Source organism: Somniosus microcephalus, chromosome 2 (genome assembly GCF_052327205.1).
Source record: "Somniosus microcephalus isolate GS21.2 chromosome 2, FLI_Smic_1.0, whole genome shotgun sequence".
NCBI lineage: Eukaryota > Metazoa > Chordata > Chondrichthyes > Squaliformes > Somniosidae > Somniosus > Somniosus microcephalus.
The window spans coordinates 44,051,725-44,074,156 of NC_140988.1; the positions used below are offsets into that span (position 1 = coordinate 44,051,725).

The following is a 22,432-nucleotide window of genomic DNA, read 5'->3' on the forward strand; positions in this document are numbered from 1 at the left end:
ACAGTAGCCAGAAGTCGTAAAACAGCAACTAATCTGTAAGTACAGCATGATCCCTTTAAACATCGGGGCAAGGGGGCCTTCATGCCAGTTAGCATCCCGCTGTGCTGAGCAAGTTCAACACTTGTCGTCCAAATGGCTGGGACGGCCCACAATGGTGAGTGTGACCTGCATGCAACAGATTACCCTCATCTGCTTAATTATCTGGCTGTTTTAAATCCTGCCAGCATGTGAACCGAACGCGAGCGCTACCTCCTACACCAAAATGGCTGGCTTTGCATTTCCGGTTGGAAGGGTGCATGCATCGATCCCGTCATTCTGGGTCCTTAGGTGGCCAAAAACGCACACTAATCAGCCCAATATCTAGGCCTATATCTCTACTCTGTCAACTATTCATGGAGCCATTTTAAATAAATGGTACATATATTCTTAATCTTCCAATACACACTGGGAGTTTTACAACAGAGTGCTCTTAAAAGTTGGTTCATGTAGAAAATTAGGTTTATTTGGATAAACAATTAAATTCACTAAATTTGTGCTCTTTGCTGTTGCTATTGTTCCAGTGATCATGTGAACATAGATTGAAGCACCAGTTTTACAAGAACTTAAGTCAAACATTTAATCTTTATACACGCACAAAAATAACATTTCTTCTTTAACTGAATGTTATGTAATTGTTTGTGATAAATAGATTATTCTGAAGATTGGATACAGAGGTTAGCCTCTTACCAGCTCCAACATTGTATCTACCCGTTCTTTATTTCCCCAGAGCTTCCACCAATTTTCTCCCCTGTCCTGAAGATGTTGGACTCCTTGTTGGGGTAGAGTTCCATGGGTACCTGCAGGTATCTTTTTGAAATGTCATTATTCATTTCAGCTTACTTTTGCTGCCAATGCAGCCGTCATAATTATGTCAACTTTAACTGCTTGAGGACCGCAAAAAATCTAATACAGGAAGGGTTATTTTTAAAAAAATGTAAGATGCCATTTATTTTACGAATATCATGAATTAACTGTCCTGTGTTCTGTACATTTGTCTAGTTCTACTTTATAATATTCAGCATTACAATAATAGTTTTCTGTGTTTTTTTTTTACAGGTGTTATATAACAGAGATGTGCATGTTTTGAAAATTGAAATGGTCTTGACTGCATTCAAATAGTTATGTCTATATTTTCAGAAAAAAGAATGCACATTGAAATCTTGTGGCTCGTGCTCTTGTATTTTGTTTAGGTGAACATGCCGCAGACACTATAGCTTCTGATGTTGATGGCTGAGCATCAGCACCCAGCTAACAGTTAAAGCAACACACACTATGATCAGAGCCAGAAACACATTTTATACTCATTCCTTTACAAGAGTATAATGTGTTGATTACTGAACAGTAAAATGTTTTGACACAAGCACCATCATACAGTCATTTCTTCAAGTCACATATTACCTGTATTGCACTTGAGCACTGGGTATATCGTTTAATCACTGCGCACATCCAGCAGGGTGTACTTACTTACAGTAATAAACAGTTACATTTAAATATCACTTATTAACTTTAAACGGCAACCACAGGAAGTGATGATGTAACTGCGGACAATATTCTGCTGTAACAAGCACTTCCTGTTTCAAGAACTATTCAAAGACTACCCATTTAATGTCTTTTTAACACAGTTATTACTTTTTGGATAGATTTGCATCAGCACATTTTACTGCTAGTGTTCTTTATGCAACATTAACAAGGAACAATGGCAATGTCCTATTCCTCAAAAAAAATGAAATGGGCTATGCACAGTTTTGATAATTTGCTTTAACCTGAATAAGATTGCCAAAAACTGTAAAGTAGGTGGATGTCAGCAGCAGATAAATCACTCAGTCAAAAAATAGATAAATTACTCACTCTCTCTATTTGAAGCTAATTAAAACCTGAATAATGTTGTAAACTGTCTGTTTACAAATGAAATTAAGTTTAAGTGTCTGCTTTTCCATATGTCCCATCTGGTGGCCTGTAGTATTTTGGGAATGCCATCAGCTGAATCGTGTTGAATGCATACTTCCTGCATTTTATATTCTTCTGTGCATTTTCTATTCGACATCCCTCTCTGGTAAAAAGGAAAAACAAATACACCTCATAATACCACCAGAAAAGGAAAAAAATGGTTTCATTTATTAAACATTTGCTGCATTTTCAATAAGTAAAAATAACTAGGTAATCATCTACATTTATTTAACACAGGTGATGATACATCTTACACAAGTCAATCCGTAGGGCAGGCCAAAGTAATCAATTGTTCATTGAAATGGAAATAATACTAGGTAAATATATATATCATCCATTATATGATTTAGTTTTGCAAAGAAAAGTTGCATAAATCAAAACAGTCACAACTGCTTTGCTTTGGAATTCAAACCAACAAAAATCAAAGTTGCACATTGTGTGCTTGTTCAAACGTTCTTGTCTTTCAAGTACTATGATGCAGACTTTCTGCCCCAACCAGCCACCCACCCTGTGGATCTTTTAGCAGGTCTGGGGCAGGTGAGAATAAGTGTGCAGGGATGTGCTCTGTTGTGGATGGTGGAAATTTCCCTCTCACCAAGAAATGTACCCAAGTCAATGGAAGGAAAGCAGGAAATCTAAGTATATGTGTCTGCCTTTAATCTTTAGATGGATTTGCTATGCTGATGAAATGACATTGTGGTTTCTCTCAGCAGTAGATTGAAATATCCTGCGACATTCCCATGATCATACTGGCTCTGGGTGTATGGGATCTGGGGTCATTTTGCTTTCTCTCCTGGTTTCACCTAAAGCAATTTGCACGGTTCATGGCAGCTACACCATGCGCGAACAGCAAACCTGCTCAAATATCATACAGGTAGACTATCCTTTATCCGAAAACCTTGGGACCAGCTGTGTTTCGGTTTTTGGATTTCAGAAGGTTTTGACAACAAACTGTTGCTTAGCAACAGCTTGTAAACACTCGGGCCCTGCCTTGGAAGCGTCTCTGAAGCTGTTGCTAAGCTACAGAGACTCTTTCCACAGCCTGTTTAAAAAAATGCTAGGGGAAGAAAAAAACCTAACAAAACGGTTGCTGATTTCTGCCGTTAGATCGAGGTTTCCGGCTCCCCCTGCTCCGTATCTGAATTCCTTGACTTAGCGGGGGTCTGGGGCTCGATTGCCGCCGCCAGTTGTGGGAAAGCCGGATATCGGCTGACTCCTACACTAAGCTGGCCCACAAATCAGGTCGGGGGGGGGAAGAAAAGACTATCGGACGGGCCGCTGTATTGTTGGGTTCACTTTCCCGGTACCTCCTTCATACTGCCCGGCTCGGCCTGCAATCTCCTACCCAGGAGGGAACTCTGTGACCCTCTGCCCTGCTCACAGGGAAAGGCAGAGCTCCCGGACCACTCCTATCATGTTTGGCGCCACTCGGGTCATGTCGTGCGCACGACTTATGCTCCACGAAAAAACTTTAGGTTTTTAGAGGTTTTTGGAAGTGCGGATAAAGGATAGTCTACCTGTACTAATTATAAATTGTACTGAACATGAGCCTGTTGCCTGATATAATGGTGGCCTATGCAGTGATTCTGTACATTGCAGCACTTTGTAAAAACATAGATATGCAATGTATGTTGGATAATATCATTATGTTCATACATACAATACCATTTTGCAATCAGTTAAATCTCACAATTTGCACAGCCAATACTGCTGATTTATGGAAAACGCAACGTTACGTTCCCGAGGCGTTTGCACCGATGCCATTTTAACTGGCAGATTTCCGGCAGCCTGCAACAGGCAGGAGCCTACATCAATATGACGGAGTCTAATTACATCCTCTAAATATTCACATCTGGTAACGTCATTTAATTATCCTCGGGCCACTGTTGCCCCGGACTTCCCTTCACATTCCTGCGATCGCCTCGGACTTCCCCCATCTCTCACCTTGCCAGGGACCATTTCCTAGGGGTCTCCAGTGGCGTCCTCCTGCCGCTCGATTTCCTGCTCCCGCCCACCGGCCATCTTGTCATTAACAGCGGCTTAGGTGGGAGTCCGATTTTGAAAATTTGAAATGAGGGTTCGGAGTTTAAATGGCCCGGATGTCACACCTGTGTGGCCATGGGAGCCTGTCACATACTTCAGTCCCCACACGCCGAATGTACGCCCCCAATTAAAATCAGGGGCTCGGGTTTCAGCAACAATAGAAGCCATTCAAGTGTACAATGAGCAGGCCGAGTCCGGGAACACTGCACTTTCTGAGAATGGGGTCTTAATTTGGTTTTTAAAATCATTAGGTTTAATACACAAAGCTGGCCTTGCATCTCTTTTCATCTACATCATATAAATTATTTGCAAAGATTTCCAGCATGTGTTCATGTGAAATCCAATTCTGATTCTCATTTCTAAAGTTATAAACACGTTTCGGTTTCAATGAACTATTTTTTATTTATTTATATAGGACTGCCCCTGATAGATTTCTGACCAAAAATATAGCGTGACTTTATACATTTACATGTGTTTTTAATATTTTGCTATTTTAAGAAAACAAATATCTTTTACAATTACAGTATTCACCCGTTTAGAATAACAGACCAGGATTTTATGTAAAACACTTGAAAGTAAATCTTAATAGTAACACAGTGCGTAACTCGGCCCAGAAGCAACAAATTGCTACAAAATAAGCAATGAAATTATTAACGCAAAGACAGTGAAATAAATTAAGTAGTTCAGACAGTTTTCCAAACAAAGGAGTACAATTACTTTAGACTTACAAACATGTTAGTTCTGTTACAAACCAAGTCATATATATCTATATGAATACATTTGTCGAGTGTTAGTTACAAAAAGACGTCGTAAACAAGTGCATTTTATTGATATTTGGCCAAGAGTAAAGCAAGACTTAAAATCAGCCACACTACCAACAAGTGTGAGCTGACAAGCAGCAATGCGACAGGATAGAAGTGACTTGAAGTTGGTCTGTTATCAGAGTCTGCCTCAGGATCATCCGTGTCATTCATTGTTCCCTTGGCATAAGGGCTGTTAGTCAGTGAGGAAGGCCAGTAACGCACAGCAGAAAATGAAAAGAAAACAACGTTACTTCAAGATTGTTCAAAATAATTAGAAAGAGGTCATTGTGTTACAGTAAAGACAGGCACCACATGCAAGGCACAGGCAGAAAAAACCAAAGCGGGAAAAGGACATGAAGACTGAAGGAAAATGAATTCGGATATTAAACTGAGAATGGTAAATATGAAAAAAAAAACATGTGCGTGAACTTCCTTCTCAAATGGAAAAACACCTCATCATCAGGAGTACCTGGTCTGAAATCCCAATGGTTTGAAGTGTAGGCATATCAAAAGGTGACAGTTAATATAAAAGACATTTTGAGGCCCGGACCTAATTTTACATGCAGCAGGTGAGCTGCAGGCACTAAGCAGATGTCCTGCTGCAGCTTGTTATGGGAGGGCAGATAATCAGCCGAATCCCATCGTGGGGGGTGGATAGGTTAGATGATCTCAGGGGGAGGCAATGGGCCAGAGTTTTTTTTGTGGCTCCAGGGGGAGCATTCTTTGGTTCCAGAAGTTAGGATCAAGGCTTTGCACTGAAAGTGAAGTGGAATGGGGACTAAGCACAGGATGTGGACCAGAATTGGAGAAGTAGAGAGCATGTGCTGTCACATAGCAGTGGAGGAGGTTGAAGAGATAGGGTGAGGCAAGACCATGGGGGGGGGGGGGGGGATTTATAGCTCTATTGCAGACACCCACCTCTTTCACCCACTGAAGAGAAGTTTCTCTGTAAGCGTTCAGATAATCCCGCAAGACTCAGAGCCCATTAGAGGAGAAGCTGTAAGTTGGCACTGCTCACACAAGATTCCAGAGGAAACCTGATGGATTAAAGCAGCCAACTTCAATCCTGCCAATGGGCTATGGTGTTGCTAAGTAAAGTTGGAGGAAGGTCCAGCTCATCGAAACTTGATGTTGGACAAACAATCAAACAGCACAGAAGTGTTGAAGTTGAGGGCAATGGTTGAGAGAGCCGAGAGTCCATAGCATACATATTGAGCTGATTATATTCCTATGGGTAATGTCCCCAAGAGGCATTACATAGACGGGGAATAGAAGGGAGGCAAAGATGGAACCCTGGGACACTCCTGCGGTGACAGCGTGGGACTTAAGGTGACGCCATTGTAAGAAATGTCCTAGCTATTCTGGTACAAGCAGAAGTAGAACCAACCCAGGATGGTTCCAATTGATGTGGACCACAGATGAGGGGCATTGGTGGAGGACGGAGTGGTTAACTGCATTGAATACCAAGAAGTCAAAGTCTCCTCAAAAAACCAACCCTTGACCCCTCCGTCCTTGCAAACTACCACCCCCTCTCCAAAGGCCTTGAACGTGTTGTCGCCTCCCAAATCCATGCCCATCTTTCTGCAACTCCATGTGTGAATACCTCCAATCTGGTTTCTGCCCCGCCACAGTATCGAAACGTCTCTTATCAAAGTCACAAATGACAACCTATGTGACAGTGATCATGGTGCACTATCCTTCCTCATCCTTCTCGACCTGTCTGCAGCCTTTGACACAGCTGACCACTCCATCCTCCTCCAACACCTCTACCCTGCCTTCCAGCTGGGTGGGACTGCACTCGCCTGGTTCCATTCTTATCTATCTAATCGTAGCCAGAAAAATAACCTGCAATGGCTTTTCTTCCCGCTTCCGCATCGTTACCTCTGGTGTCCCCAAAGGATCTATCCTTAGCCCCCTCCTATTTCTCATCTACATGCTGCCCCTCGGTGACATCATCTGAAAACACAGCGTCAGTTTCCACATGTACACTGGTGACACCCAGCTCTACCTCACCACCACTTCTCTCGATCCCTCCACTGTCTCCAAACTGTCAGACTGCCTGTCCGACATCCAGTACTGGATGAGCAGAAATTTCCTCCAACTAAATATTGGGAAGACCGAAGCCATTGTCTTCAGTCCCCGTCACAAACTCAGTTCCCTAGCCACCGACTCCATCCCTCTCACGAGCATCTGTCTGAGGCTGAACCAGGCTGGTTGCAACCTTGGTGTCATATATGACCCTGAAATGAGCTTCCGACCACATATCCATGCCATAACTAAGACCGCCTATTTCCACCTCCGTGGAAAACCCCTACTCTGCCCCGCCTCAGCTCATCTGCTGCTGAAACCCTCATCCATGTCTTTGTTACCTCTAGACTTGACTATTCCAACGCAATCCTGGCTGGCCTTGCAGATTCGACCCTACGTAAACTTGAGGTCATCCAAAACTTGGTTGCCCATGTCCTAACGCTCACCAAGTCCCGTTCATCCATCATCCCTGTGCTCGCTGACCTACATTGGCTCCCAGTTATGCAACACCTCGATTTTCAAGATATCTGCGCTCCTCTAATTCTGGCCTTGTGCATCCCTGATTTTAATCGCTTAACCAGTGGTGGCCGTGCCTTCTGTTGCCTAGACCCTAAAATTTGCAATTCTTTTCCTAAACCACTCCGCCTCTCTATCCTCCTTTAAGATGCTCCTTAAAACCTACCTCTTTGCTTCCCTACTTTTTCCTTATGTAGATGGGTGTAAAATTTTGTTTTATAACACTCCTTTGACGTGCCTTGGGACTTTTTATTATGTTAAAGGTGCTATATAAATACAAGTTGCTGTTGCTGAAGAGGACAAAAAAGGGATAAATTGCTAAAGTTGTGTCACAAAAGATGTCATCAGTGAATTTGACCAGGGCAGTTTAAGTGCAGTGAGCAGGGCAGAAACTGGATTGAAGAGACAAAGTGGCACAATAATTTAATATACTGTGCTTTCTTCTCTGTGATCAAACTCACTACACTTAGGCATCAACATTTTTTTTAATGCTACTCGTAATTTGAATAGCTGCAAATTTTCTATGTGCAGAGGTCTAAACTATAATTCAATGGTAATTGGCACTTTTTTTCTGGAGAAGTTACAGGGGTATAGGTGGGTGTAGGCAGGGGAAATTAGCCCTCATTTATTATTTAAAGCAAGCTCACAGCCTGAATTGGACCTGATACTGGCAGCTCATCACAGAGGAGGATGAAGAGGTGGGGGAGGTAAAACATCAACCATGTCAGCAGCCCAGATTTAAAAGGGTACAGCTACTTAAAGGTAAAGAAATCAAATAGGGAATTCAGAAGAAACTTTTTTACCCAGAGAGTTGTGAGAATGTGGAACTCGCTACCACAGGGAGTAGTTGAGGCAAACAGTATAGATGCATTTAAGGGGAGGCTAGATAACTATATGAGAGAGAAGGGAATAGAGGGTTACGCTGATAGAGTTAGATGAGGAAAGATGGGAGGAGGCTCGAGTGGAGCATAAACACCGGCATGGACTGGTTGGGCCGAATGGCCTGTTTCTGTGCCGTATATCCTATGTAATCCTATGTAAGTGGCCACAATGGGGATAAAAATCATTGCCACCTTTCCAAAGGCTGTATGGCACAAAAGAAGTGACCACAAAAACTGATGGATAACAAAACAAAAACAAGGCAGGACACAAGAGTATGTGGGCAACTAATGGAACAGCACAGCACATAAACCCCTCTCCCTCCCACTTGATGGGTGGTGAAGTTATAGCCAAAAGGATAGATGCTCTATGTGGCACACCAAGGCACCCTCCTAGAGGACAGCCATGCAGCAGGCCTGGTAGCAAGTTGTGGACAGAGTCAACATTGTGTACACTATCTGCTGGACCTGCGAACAAATGCAAAGGGGGTGTCTTGAGGTTGTGAAAGGCGCTATATAAATGCAAGTCTTTCTTTAGGAAGTTATCAATTTAAGACCATCTCACAGTACACTGCCCAGGTAAGAGCCCAAGTATACATGTTTACAAATTTCATCCTGCATTATCAATTCAAAAATTCATGCACAAATGAACTAAGACTAATAAACCTATAAATTTCTGGCTTATCCCTTTCCTCATGAATAACATTCCCACTCTTTGGTCCTTCAGCACAAATTCAATGTCCAAAGAATTTTGGAAAATTATAGTTAATGTCTCCATTATCTCCTCCCCAGCCTCCCTCAGTATTCTGGGATACATTCCATCTCTGCATGGTAACTTTTTTTAAATTATTAATCCCATTTTTAAAATAGAATTTCCTTTTGAATATTTATCTCCATAATGACCCTGCCACATCTGCATACAGTGCCCTTGTCACCTTCCTCTGTAAAAACAGAGGTGAAATACTTATTAAGCATCTTCAATATTTCCTCACTTTCACGTGCAAGATGGCTGTCTTCATCTCTAAATAGCCCCACTCCTTCTTTGAGTATCACTAATTCTTACGTACTTATAAAAGCCCTTGCTATTTCCCTTTATGTTAATTGCCAGGCTTCTTAAATTTTCTTTTTAACTTTTCCAATCTCTCTTTTTGCTTTCTTTCTCTATTCGACATTTCTCATTTTTTACGTGCATTATCCCCAATTCTTATCTTTTGCCTCATTTTTGAATCTTATTTTTCCTCTAACCATATATCTATGGAACCTCAACCTTTGATGCACCCCTTTACTTCTAATTAGAATACATTTTACTAGAACAAAGTATATATTTCCAACATTATATATTTCCTACATTACAACAGTGACTACACTTCAAAAGTACTTCATTGGCTGTAAAGCGCTTCGGGACATCTTGAGGTTGTGAAAGGCGCTATATAAATGCAAGTCTTTCTTTTCAAAGAAAGTTAAAAGATAGAGGTGTTCAAAATGATAAAGGGTTCTGATAAGGTATAAATAAGGAAAAACTATTTCCACTGAACAGTGAGTCAGTAACTAGCGGGCATAAATTTAACCTTATCACCAACAGAACAAAACAAAAGTTCGAGATTTTTTACATTTTTTACGCAGGTGTGTTTGGATATGGAATACCCTACCAGAAACAGTAATGGAAGCAAATTCCATGATAGCTTTTAAAAGGGAAGTGGATAAATATTTTAAAAGGATATGGGGAAAAGGCAGAGAAATACTTCTTCCAGAGAGCTGGCACAGGTGTAATGGGTTGAACAACAACAACTTGTATTTATATAGCACCTCTGACATAGTAAAACGCCCCAAGGCATCGCGCGGCCGTGTTAGCAAACAGAATTTGACACCGAGCCACATAAGGAGGTATTAGGACAGGTGACCAGAAGCTTGGTCAAAAGAGGTAGGTTTTAAGGAGTATCTTAAATGAGAGGAGGGAGAGGTAGAGATGCGGAAAGGTTTACGGAGGAAATTCCAATGGTGGAGCGATAAACATTGGGAATGCGCAAGAGGCCAGAATTGGAGGAGCGCAGAAATCACAAAGGGTTGCAGGGCTGGAGGAAGTTAGAGAGATAGGCAGGGGTGAGGCTGTGGAGGGATGTAAAAACAAGAATGAGAATTTTTAAATCGAGGCCTTGTTGTAGTATTCTCCACTATTCTCCAAGGGAAGATTATGGAGATACGAAAACAACAATCACGTTGCTGCACTCCTCTCTACAAACAAGATAAAGAGCCTTGCAAAACTAACAGAGAAACACAATCTCTTTGAGAACAACATACAGCTATCAGCCGAACAACTTTTTTCTAAACTCTAAGGATAACATACTAAGCTTGAAGCAAAAGGAGGCCACAAGACAGGTACTTAATGAACTTCTAGTTCAGACATGCAAAACCAAGTTATTTCTAAACAAATAATGCAAATTATTTTTAATGATGGAGATGAATCATAATTTAATTTGCGACAAGAATGGTTCTTAGTTCAAAATTAAAATACGTAGTTTGCATGTGTGGAATTGCAGTTAAAGATACACCCACTTCATCATAGAGAATGTTGACAGCTACATTTCATTTTTTTTGTCTGTATGATATCAAATGCAAATGATGTGAAGAGGTTTTGTGGGGCAATTACAAAAAAAGTCATGTGATCACGTCACATATTTGGCCTACAACAAAAAAAAGGTTTGCCACAGACACTTCAATAAAACAATGCCCCTTTAATGGTGGCAGCATGGTGGTCATTTAAAAGGTGCTCTTAAGATTCTACAAGGAACCTAAGGGGTAAGTTTATGAATTTATATTCCTGAGCTGGAACATCGTCTTCTGGAGCACATAGTGGGGATTTGGCCACATGATCCTATGATTTTCCATTTGAAGTCTATCCCACTTATGTTGACAGGTGTGACACTTGGGCGAGTGTGACACGTGGGCAAGTGCGACACGTGGGCAAGTGCCGAAGACAGTCTGTCTCCAATCACTTAAGATGGCTATCAAGACAGGAATCAAATGTAAACTTGTCTTGAAAATGCTTGAGGATAAATATCATGCAATCAAATCAATTGAGAGTGTAAGGTCAAGAAAAGACATCTGTTAAATTTTCTCTGTGTAACAAAACACTATATGGCTGCTGAAATCTGTCCAAGGCATAAAGATAGAGCACGATGCAGGAACATATTTTTTGCAAATAAAGAAAAGGAAAATGCAAAATATTAAGGTCATAGAGCCATAACAGCACAGGAGGCCATTCGGCCCATCGAGTTCGTGCCAGCACTCTGTAGAGCAATCCAGTCAGTCCCATTCCCCCGCTCTATCCCCGCAGCCCTGCAAGTTTATTTCCCTCAAGTGCCTATCCAGTCTCTCTCTAGAAAACATTGAGTGTCTCCGCTTCCACCACTTCCGTCAGCAGCGAATTCCAGGTCATCGCCACTCGCTGTGTAAAAAAGTGTTTCCTCACGTTCCCCCCTGTATCTCTTGCCCAAAACCTTAAATCTGTGTCCCCTAGTCCTTGTACCATCAATTAGTGGGAACAGCCTTCCTCCATCTAGCCTATCCAAACCCGTCATAATCTTGTACACCTCTATCAAATCACCCCTCAACCTCCTTTGCTCTAATGAAAACAAATCCAGCTTCTCCAACCTGTCCTTGTAGCTAAGATCCCCCATCCCCAGAACCATTCTGGTAAATCTCCTCTGCACCCTCTCAAGTGCCTTCACATTCTTCCTAAAGTGTGGTGACCAGAACTGGATGCAATACTTCAGATGTGGCCTAACCAGCACTTTATAAAGGTTCAGCATAACTTCTCTACTTTTGTACTCAATACCTCTATTTATGAAGCCCAAGATCTCATATGCCTTGTTAACCACTCTCTCAATATGTCCTGCCACCTTCAGGGACCTATGCACATTAACTCCCAGGTACCTCTGTCCCTGCACACTCTTTAAAACTGTGCCATTAAGTGTGTATTGTCTCTCCCTGTTCCTTCTGCCAAAATGCATCACCTCACACTTCTCTGTATTAAATTCCATCTGCCACTTGTCTGCCCTTTCTGATAGCCTTTCTATGTCCTGTTGCAGTCGATTGATATCATCACTGTTTGCCACACCCCCAAGTTTGGTGTCATCGGCAAATTTAGAAATTCTACTCTGTATTCCAATATCCAGGTCATTTATATATATCAAAAAAAGCAGTGGCCCCAGCAGTGACCCTTGGGGAACACCACTGTCTACCATCTGACACTGACCCACCTATTCCATGAGCTTCAATTTTGTTAACCAGCCTTTTATGTTGTACTTTGTCAAACGCCTTCCGAAAATCCATGTAGACAACATCCATTGCATTCCCTTCATCAATCCTCTCTGTTACTTCATCAAAAAATTCAATTAGTCAAACACGATCTTCCTTTTACAAACCCGTGTTGGCCCTCCTTAATTAGCTTAAACCTCCCCAAATGCCCATTAATTTTTTCCTTGATTATTGTTTCTAAAACTTTACCCACCACTGATGCTAAACTGACCAGCCTGTAGTTACTAGGATTGCCCTTACACCCTTTCTTGAACAATGGTGTCACATTTGCCACTTTCCAATCCTTAGTCAGCTCCCCCGCATCTAGAGAAGATTGGAAAATTATGGCAAGCCCTTCCGTTATCTCCTCCCCCAATTCCCTTAGCAACCTGGGATGCAAGCCACCTGAACCAGGTGGCTTGTACTCTAAGCATACCCAGCCTTTCTAGCACATTCTGTCTATCAATTTTCACCCCTTCCATTGCTTCTACCTTTCCCACTTCTACCGATATTTTGTCAGCATCCACCTCCTTAGTAAACACCGAAACAAAGTACTCTGAGTATTCTAGCCTTGCCCTGCGCCTCTAAGCATATATGACCTTCTTTGTCTCTAATAGACCCCACCCCGCCTCTTACTACCCGCTTACTGGTTACATGCCGGTAGAAGATTTTTGGGTTCCCTTTTATGTTAACTGCCATTCTGCTCTCATATTTTCTCTTTGCCAATCTTATTTTCATCTTCACATCCCCTCTCAACTTATTGTATTTGGTCTGGTTCTCCCTTGAAGAATTCACCTGACATGCGTCATACACCCTCTTTTTTTGTTTCATCATCTTCTCTATCTCCCTCGTCATCCAAGGAGCCCTTGCTTTGGTTCCCTTACCCTTCCCGCTTGTTGGAATGTTCCTAGCCTGTACTTGGAACATCTCCTCCTTAAAGATCACCCATTGTTCTGTTACAGTTTTTCCTGTCAATCTTTGGTTCCATTTTACCCTGGCTAGATCCTATTGAAGATAGCCCTATTCCAGTTTAGAAGTTCCACTCTAGATTGTTCCTTGCAACTCTCCATTGCTAATCTAAATCTTATGATACGATGATCACTTGTACCAAAGTGTTCTCCCACAGACACTTGATTAACCTGGCCCACCTCATTCCCCAGCACCAGATCCAGCAATGTCTCCTTCCTAGTTGGGCCAAGAACATACTGGTCAAGGAAATTCTCCTGAACACATTTCAGAAATTCCTCCCCCTCCTTGCCCTTTACCCTAGCATTATCCCAATCGATATTTGGGTAATTAAAGTCCCCCAATATCACCACTCTATAGCTCTTGCATATCTCTGCGATTTCCCTGCAGATTTTCTCCTCTACCTCCCTTTCACTATTTGGAGGCCTATCGAATACTCCCAATAGCGTGATCATACCCTTTTTGCTTCTCAACTCTAACCAAATGGATTCTGTCCTTGTCCCTTCAAGTACTTCCTCCCTTTCCAACACTACAATGTACAATGTCTTCCTTAATCAGCACTGCCACCCCACCTCCCTTTTTTCCTTCCCTATCTTTTCTGAACACCTTGTAACCTTGAATATTAAGTGCCCAGTCCTCACCATTTTTAAGCCATGTTTCCGTTATTGCCACATCATCATATTGCCACACAGCTAATTGTGCTTGTAGCTCATCAACCTTATTCACCACACTTTGTGCATTTACGTACTTGCATTCTAAACCCATTTTTGAATTTTTCATAGTCTTTCTTAGTCTGCTCCTATCTAATATGGTACTATTACCGCCTCTAGTACTATCTTCTCTAGTACTATCCAACACACTCACTCTTTTATGCACCTTATTCCTCTTTTCTACTCCTATATGCTGGTGCCCATCCCCCTGCCAAGTTAGTTTAAACCCTCCACAACAGCACTAACAAGCCTCCCAAGAATATTGGTCCCGGCTCTGTTGAGATGTAAACCGTCCGGCTTGTACAGGTTCCACCTTCCCCAGAAATGGTCCCAATGCTTCAGGAATCTAAAGCCCTCCCTCCTGCACCATCTCTTCAGCCACACATGTGGCTGAGAATGCATTAGCCACATATTTTATTGGGAAATATCAATGAAAATCCCACCATCACAATTGATTGTGACATGTTTATTGAAAAGGTGAAGGCAGCAGGTAGTTTAATCGTTTCAAAACTCAGGTAAATCTGCTAACTTGTCTCAGCTCCATGAATGGAAGAGTTGTCTCCAGCAAATTCAGTAGGACTACAACTCAGCCTATATTTATCACACCGACAAGACAGCTTTGCTTTTTAAGTGCACACTAGACAAAAGTAGCTGCATCAAGGGACAAACGAGTACTGGTGGTAAACAATAAAAGACTATTTCAATTCTTGTCACCACCAACCTGACTCAAACAAATGAGCTACAGCTTCTCATAATAGGCAAGTCAAAAAACCCATGCTGCTTCAAAAACGTAAAGGATCTCCCACTCGATTATGAGGCTAAAGCTTGGATAACATCTGGGCCTAGAAATTCAGTAAGGCCCCACCAGCTCGCTTGCGCCCAAAAGTTAGCGCTGCGCGCGGAGCCAGTTGCGACCGTCAGAAATTCAGTTTTTGCGCCCCAAGTCGGAACCGGGCGCTATTCCAGGGTGCGCCCGCCCCCGCTTGGGGCGCTGAAACTGAATTTCAGCGCTGTAGGTGCCGCTGCGCCACCCGCTGCGGAGCGGCAGGCTGCGGTACTGCAGGCCTCCTCCTTCTCTTAAGGGGGAGGTGCCTGCAACGGGGAGATCGCCGCTTGATAGTGCCGGCAAATGAGCCCGGCACCACGGAGAAGTGCCGGGCTCGCGGAAAGCAGCCGGCAATGCCGCGGGGGGCGGGGGGTGGAGGAGGCCGGGGAAGGAGGTACGGGCAGGCGGCCGCCGAAAAAGCGGCCGGCCGCACCTCCGCCTTAACTAGCGCCACTAAGGCTGCAGGACGGCCACGGTTGCAGAACGTTGTTTGCGGCCGCTGCGGAAGAGGCAGTCGCAACTAAATATGGGGGTCGGGCTGGTATCGGGGCGGAACCGGGGCACTGCGCACACCGACGACGTCATCGGTGCCGGCGCAGCGCTACCGGCTACCGCCGCCATTACCGCTGCGCTGAATATCAGCGCAAACTCCTCTATTGGCGCAGAAGCCCTCTTTGGGCGGTAACTGGGCGCAAAGCTGGCGGGCCTTACTGAATTTCTAGCCCCTGATGTTTTTACTACATGGATCCAAAAATTCAATCGAAGGATCGCTATTCTTGGTCGGAAGATAGTGTTGTAACGGCTCGGTCTACAAGCTGTTAAATTAGTTTTTCCTCTCTCTAAATAACACGTCCTTAATCCAGATAATGGGTCAAGAGATAATTCAAAATCTTGAACATCACTACTGAAAACTCTTTGCTTATAAAATGTTGGCAGGCATAGAGTTTACGGAAAACCTACTGGGAGGGGGCGAGGCACAATTTTTAAAAAGCCTGGACATTGGTTAAGCAAGAAACAATTCAAAATTGCTTCATCTATGCTTTTTTTCTGCGACCCACATGAAGATGACTTCTGTGGATTCACAGCTAATGGTGCTGAAGATGCCAACAATCAGGTTCTGAATGAAACCCTTTTCTGGCAAAGAGAGTTCATAAATGTGGATGCAAGTGAGCAGTGTACTGCGGCACTGACAGATGAAGATATTACCCCTTCAGTAAAGAAGGGTCAAGGTGACAACCAAAAAGAAGCCGAGGAATCTGAAAACAATGTTGAAGGGTCCAGCGAGGATAATATTTGGATGTGCAAAGAAACACTTAACATGTATGAAGAATTGCAAGCCTTTATTGCTCAATTGGAGCCATCAAGTGGAATGGAAGAAGCAGCTAAGTGTTTGTATAAGTTAGAAGCGCGAACCCGAGAAAAACAAGTGTCGCGAATGAAAGTCTACTTTTAAATAATTACTTTTTGTTTAAATGAAGAGATTAAATGTTTATATTGTCAGTATAAATACTGCACATTGAAATAAATGGTATTGTACAGAAATTAAAAATTCTTGTTACTGTTTTAATAATTTTTAATTTATAAATGCTTTTTGTGTCAGTGTAAATAAATGTAAATAAACGTTACAGAAATGTAAAATTCTTGCCTATTGATTATTTTTATAAATCATAGAATGATAAAGCACAGGAGGCTGCCATTCGGCCCATCGTGTCTCTTTGAAAGAGCTATCTAGTTAGTCCCATGCCCCCTGCCCTTTCCCTATAGCCCTGCAAATTTCCCCCTTCAAGTATTTATCCAATTCCTTTTTGAAAGTTATTATTAAATCTGCTTCCACCACCCTTTCAGGCAGTGCAATCCAGATCAATAACTCGCTGCATAAAAAAATCTCATCTCCCCTCTGGTTCTTGTGCCAATTATCTTAAATCTGTGTCCTCTGGTAATGACCCTTCTGCCACTGGAAACAATTTCTCCTTATTTACTCTATCAAAACCCTTCATGATTTTGAACACCTCTATTAAACCTCCCCGTACCCTTCTCTACTCCAAGGAAACCAACCCCAACTTCTCTAGTCTCTCCGCGTAACTGAAGTCCCGCATCCCTAGTACCATTTTAGTAAATCTCCCCTGCACCCTCTCTAAGGCCTTGACATCCTTCCTAAAGTGTGGTGCCCAGAATTTGACACAATACTCCAGCTGAGGCCTAACCAGTGATTTAGAAAGGTTTAATATAACTGCCTTCCTTTTGTACTCTATGCTGCTGTTTATAAAGCCATGATCCCTTAACAGCCTTGTTTGCGTACGTACATCCCCAGGTGTCTCTGTTCCTGCAACTACTTTAAAATTGTACCATTTAGTTTATATTGGCTCTCCTCAATCTTCCTACCAAAATGAATCACTTCATACTTCTCTGCAGTAAATAGTATCTGCCATGTGTTTGCTAATTACACCAGTCTGTCTATGTTCTCCTGAAGTCTGTTACTATTCTCCTCACTGTTTACTACATTTCTGAGTTTTATGTCATCTGCAAACTTTGAAATTATGCCCTGTATACCCAAGTTCAGCTCATTAATATATATCAAAAAGAGCAGTGGTCCTAATGCCGACCCCTGGGGAACACCACTGTATACTTCCCTCCAGTCAGAAAAACAACAGTTAACCACTACTCTCTGCTTTCTGTCTCTTAGCCAATTTTGTATCCACGCTGCTACTGCCCCTTTAATCCCCTGGGCTTCAATTATGCTAACCAGTCTAATATGTGGCACTTTATCAAACGCCTTTTGAAACTGTCAAAAAAACATTTAACTATTATGTAATGTCTGGTTATGCTGACAAAATTGACATGGTCCCCAAAATGTTGACATAAGTGGGTAGAACGCGATTAAAATTAATAGGCAGAAGATTATAGGAAGCGTGTGTGTAAATGTATGATATGCGCCCCCAGAAGACAAGGCTCCACGCCAAGAGCACATACACATAGAATTGCCCCTCTAAATGCATTGAGAAGCTATTCCAGCTGTCCTTTTGTATGTGGAAACATTTGATTGTTTATGAAGCCAGCTGGGCCTTTCACACTGCCAATAAAACTGTCATAACTCATGATCATTGTCAAGATATTCTCTACATTCCTCCAAATCTAGACAGCAAAATTTAAAAATCTCATCACTTGATGGATTGCTAATGTGTTACTAAAATAAATTTAAAAGTTGGCATTTAGGATCTCAGTGGTGCAGTGCTTTTGTGAACTGATGTGCTGCTAATGGAGTGGTAAGACAGAGGTTCACTCCCCTTAGAATTCCTTACATAGGAGCAGGAGTAGGCCATTCAGCCCCTAAAGCCTGTTCCACCTTAAACGAGGAGAGAGGTGGAGAGGTTTAGGGAAGAAATTCCAGAGCTTAGGGCCCAGATGGCCAGAGACACGACTGCCAATGTTGGGATGAAAGAAGTGGGAGATGCACAATAGGCCAGAGTTCTTGGAGGGTTGTAGGGCTGGAGGAGGTTACAGAGATAAGGAGGGGTGAGGCCGTGGGAGAATTTGAACATGAGGATGAGTGTTTTAAAATCAAGGCGTTGATGGACCGGGAGCGAGGAATAATGGATGGCCGGAGCTTTGGGTGAGTTGGGATATGGGCAACAGAGCTTTTGAAATTGAGAACAAGACTGAGAATTTTTAAATCGAGGCATTATCGTAGTATTCTCCACTATTCTCCATGGGTAGATTATGGCGATATGAAAACAACAACAATCACATTGCTGCACTCCTCTCTACAAACAAGATAAAGAGCCTTGCAAAACTAACAGTGCAACACAATCTCTTTGAGAACATATCAGCCGAGCAACCCTTTTCTAAGCTCTAAGGATAACACTAAGCTTGAAGCAAAAGTAGGTCACAAGGCTTAATGAACTTCTAGTTCAGACATGCAAAACCAAATTATTTCTAAACAAATAATGGAAATTCTTTTTAACGATGGAGATGAATCATAATTTAATTTGCGACAGGAATGGTTCTTAGTTCAAAATTTAAATACAGTTTGTATGTGTGGAATTGCACTTAAACATACACCCACTTTATCGCAGAGAATGTTGACAGCTACATTTCATTTTTTTTTGTCTGTATATCAAATGCAAATGACGTGAAGAAGTTTTGTGGGGCAATTACAAAAAAAGTCATGTGATCATGTCACATATTTGGCCTACAACAAAAAAAAGGTTTGCCACAGACACTTCAATAAAACAATGCCCCTTTAATGGTGGCAGCATGGTGGTCATTTAAAAGGTGCTCTTAAGATTCTACAAGGAACCTAAGGGGTAAGTTTATGAATTTATATTCCTGAGCTGGAACATCGTCTTCTGGAGCACATAGTGGGGATTTGGCCACATGACCCTATGATTTTCCATTGATAGTCTGTCCAGCTGACTAAGCGTTCACAAGCAGGAAGGAACCTCCAGCAGCATTATTTAAAGGGATCATCAGCAACAACTTGCAGCCGACATGTTTGTTCAGTTTGACTGGCTCCGTGGAACTTTCTGCAACTCTAGCAGCTTTATAAACTTCTTTCAAGGTTCTAAGATGACGGGGAGTGTTGGTGCAAGTGGAGAACGTTTTCATTCTTAATAAAAGGCTTTGCCAGGAGAGAGGGCTATCAACTGCACCCATGTGGCTTTGTGGGCGCCGCATAACAATCATGAGATCTTCCGTAACAGCAAAGGCTACTACTCACTTAATGTGCAGCTGTTGTGCGACTACGCCCAGCGCATCCTGGTGGTCAATGCCTGCTATCCTGGCAGCAGTCATGATGCCTTCATCCTAAGTCAGTCCAGTGTGCCAGCAATCTTCCAACCACCACGTCAAACCTGAGGGTGGCCACTCGAGACAAGGGCTATCCACTCTGCACCTGGCTGATGATTCCCCTCCGCAACCTCACCACTAGTGGCCAGCAATCAGAAAGTGACAGCCATGCTGCTACGAGGAACCTCATCGAGCAAACCATCGGGCTGCTGAAGCAACGGTTCTGCTGCCTTGACCATTAGGGAGCAGCCCTCCAATACTCGGCAGAGCGGGTGTCCCATTTCATGGTGGTCTTCTGCATTCTCCACAACTTGGCCATCATGAGGGTGCAGCCCTGCCAGCAGGGATTGCGGGACCACCTCAGGAAGAGGACGAGGGAGAAGAGGAGGAGAAGGAGGAGGAGGAAGAGGAAGAGGAAAAGGAGGAAGGGAGGAAGCAATAAGCAAATCCTTCGACATGGGCTGTCCGCGAACACCTCATCAGACTCCGATTCCAGTGAATGAAACCCCAGATCCCTGTTGCTCACCACATCCCCATCAACCACATCCCCATCATACCATCCCTCTGTCACGGAAAAGCACAGTGTCCTTCCTGGGTACAAAGCTAAAATGAAAGCCACCACAAAAGAAACATTCCAAACAAAATTAATACATTTATCACTATTCAATTCACATTACAATATCAACTAATCACCCTTGTGCAATCCCTTAGTGCCTGTCATTCGTGTGCCCTTTCCTACTCTGGTGCTCCTACGCAGTGCTTCTCCCAGTGGCTGCAGCATGGCTGGTGGAAGGCTGCTGAGTTTCCATGGGGGAGACTTCAGATGGCCTTGCAGGATGGCCTCGACCAGCGGACGTAGAAGGCCCAGCTGCAGATTGCCCCACCTCTGCATGGGCAGCAGCAGTCTTGGCAGGCAGGCTGACAGGCAACGGCAAGGGCAATGGCGAATGGCAGTGGTGGGAAAAGGAATGCTGTCATCCTGAGAGAGGATAGCAGGTTCCTGCTCCACAGGCCCACTGCCACTCCACCAAGGCAGCGCCTCAGCATTCCTAGCAATCTGTTGGAGTACAGATTGCTGGCCTGCTGCAACAGCTGGCAAGCCCCTTTCAACACTCATAAACCCAGCCACGATGGCAGCAGTCTTAGCTTGCGTGGCAGCAAGCTGAGACTGCATGGGAGCGGTCTGCACTTCCACTATAGCACTGAGACGTTGGGTCGCTTCCGCCTGTGCTGCAATGGCAGCCATGACATCACCCATCACACCCAGCATCATGTCTGGGTTGACAAGGTCTCTCCTGGAAATCATGGGCTCCAAGCTCTGCGCAAAGCCCCGTGCAATGTTGGAGCCGGATTCCTCCATGCTCCTTGATATTGCCAAGAGGCTCTCCAGCAGGCTTGCCATTGCACCTAGCAATTCGGTGTGCATGCCCATCACCCTTCTTCTGAAGGCCACCCCATCAAGGTCCTCATCTGAGTCGTGTGCAGCAGAACCTGTGCACGAACTCACCCTCCAGGGAGCTAGCCCTGAGCTACCCTTTCCCCCTGGCCTTGCTGCAGCCCACTTGTGCCCGGTGCCTCACCATGTGCAGATCCTGCATCTATACTACCCTCTAAATTTCGTGCAGTGCCAGGTTCTGAGCTGGTGTCTGCGAGAGTCAGATGTAGTGAAGGTCTGCCTTCTTCTTCTCCTTCACTCTCCTCCCTTGCTTCAGGGAGAGGCTGTGCGGCTGGCTGATCTTGGTCATCTGAAAGCAGAAAGGCACAAGAGTCGGGTTATGGTGAGGGGAGGGGGTGAAAGCAAAATATGCTTGCATACAGCATCAGCAGCTTGTAAGTGAGAAGAGATTGTGAAATGAGGGGGAAGTGGAATATGAGAAGAAGGATAAGGAATGAGCGTTGTTGTCCCCAAGGGCTTCAACTTCGCCCGCTGCCACGGCCTCGGTGACTTGCCCTCCAATGTCGAGCACACTCTCCTCCAGTTGGCTCAAGGCCTGTATTGCGGCTTGGCTGCCTTCCGTCTGCTGCTGCTCACAGCGATTGTGAGCCACCTTGGCCTGCAGGAGAAAGGGAAGTGCGTCAGTGAGTGTAGTGCAATGTGTTTGGGTGATGTGCCTGCCATAGTTGAATAGCTGTCAGTGTGTGCAAGGTGTGAGATGTGGGTGTGAGTGTTGCAGCAGTGGTAAGCGTGTGAGGGTGAAGTAAAGCTCTGCTTATGAGGTATGAGTGGCGATGTAGAGATTGTTGGTAGGTGAGCGATGGGGGTGTGGTGCATTGAGCAGTGTGTGAGGCTTGTGGTGTAGATGGTGGGGTATGCCATTTGCTGAAGCCTTCGCTCACCTTGACCTGCCTGTGAGGTCATTAAACTTCTTGTGGCACTGGATCCATGTTCTGGGGACAACACTGTTGGCCGTCATGTATCCAAATATTTCTTGCCACAGCCTTCTCGAAGTACAGGTTGATGGCTTCCTGCCAGTCTGCGGGAACAGGACAGCCCGCCTCCTCTCCATGGCCACCACCAGTACCTCCAGAGCCGCATCTGAGAACCTTCGGGCTCCTTCTCTTTGCTGGTGCTCTGCCATGTCTTCCAACTTCAGG

The 22,432-nt window shown here is 43.8% G+C and overlaps 1 protein-coding gene across 9 annotated transcripts in view; it reads right to left on the reverse strand.

The window, feature by feature from the left end:
• Positions 1–480: 480 nt before the first annotated feature.
• Positions 481–22,432, reverse strand: part of inpp4b (inositol polyphosphate-4-phosphatase type II B) — a 1,159,724-nt gene continuing 1,137,772 nt past the window's right edge. For 7 of the 9 annotated variants that reach the window (XM_086009068.1, XM_086009087.1, XM_086009042.1 and 4 more), the window contains one exon: positions 2,132–5,022. In XM_086009068.1, the coding sequence (XP_085865194.1) occupies positions 4,854–5,022 (169 nt within the window). In that variant the 3' untranslated portion in view covers positions 2,132–4,853. Of the gene's footprint in view, positions 2,090–2,131; positions 5,023–22,432 lie in introns of those variants that run through there. The other 2 variants (XM_086009058.1, XM_086009093.1) reach the window with 1 other exon arrangement.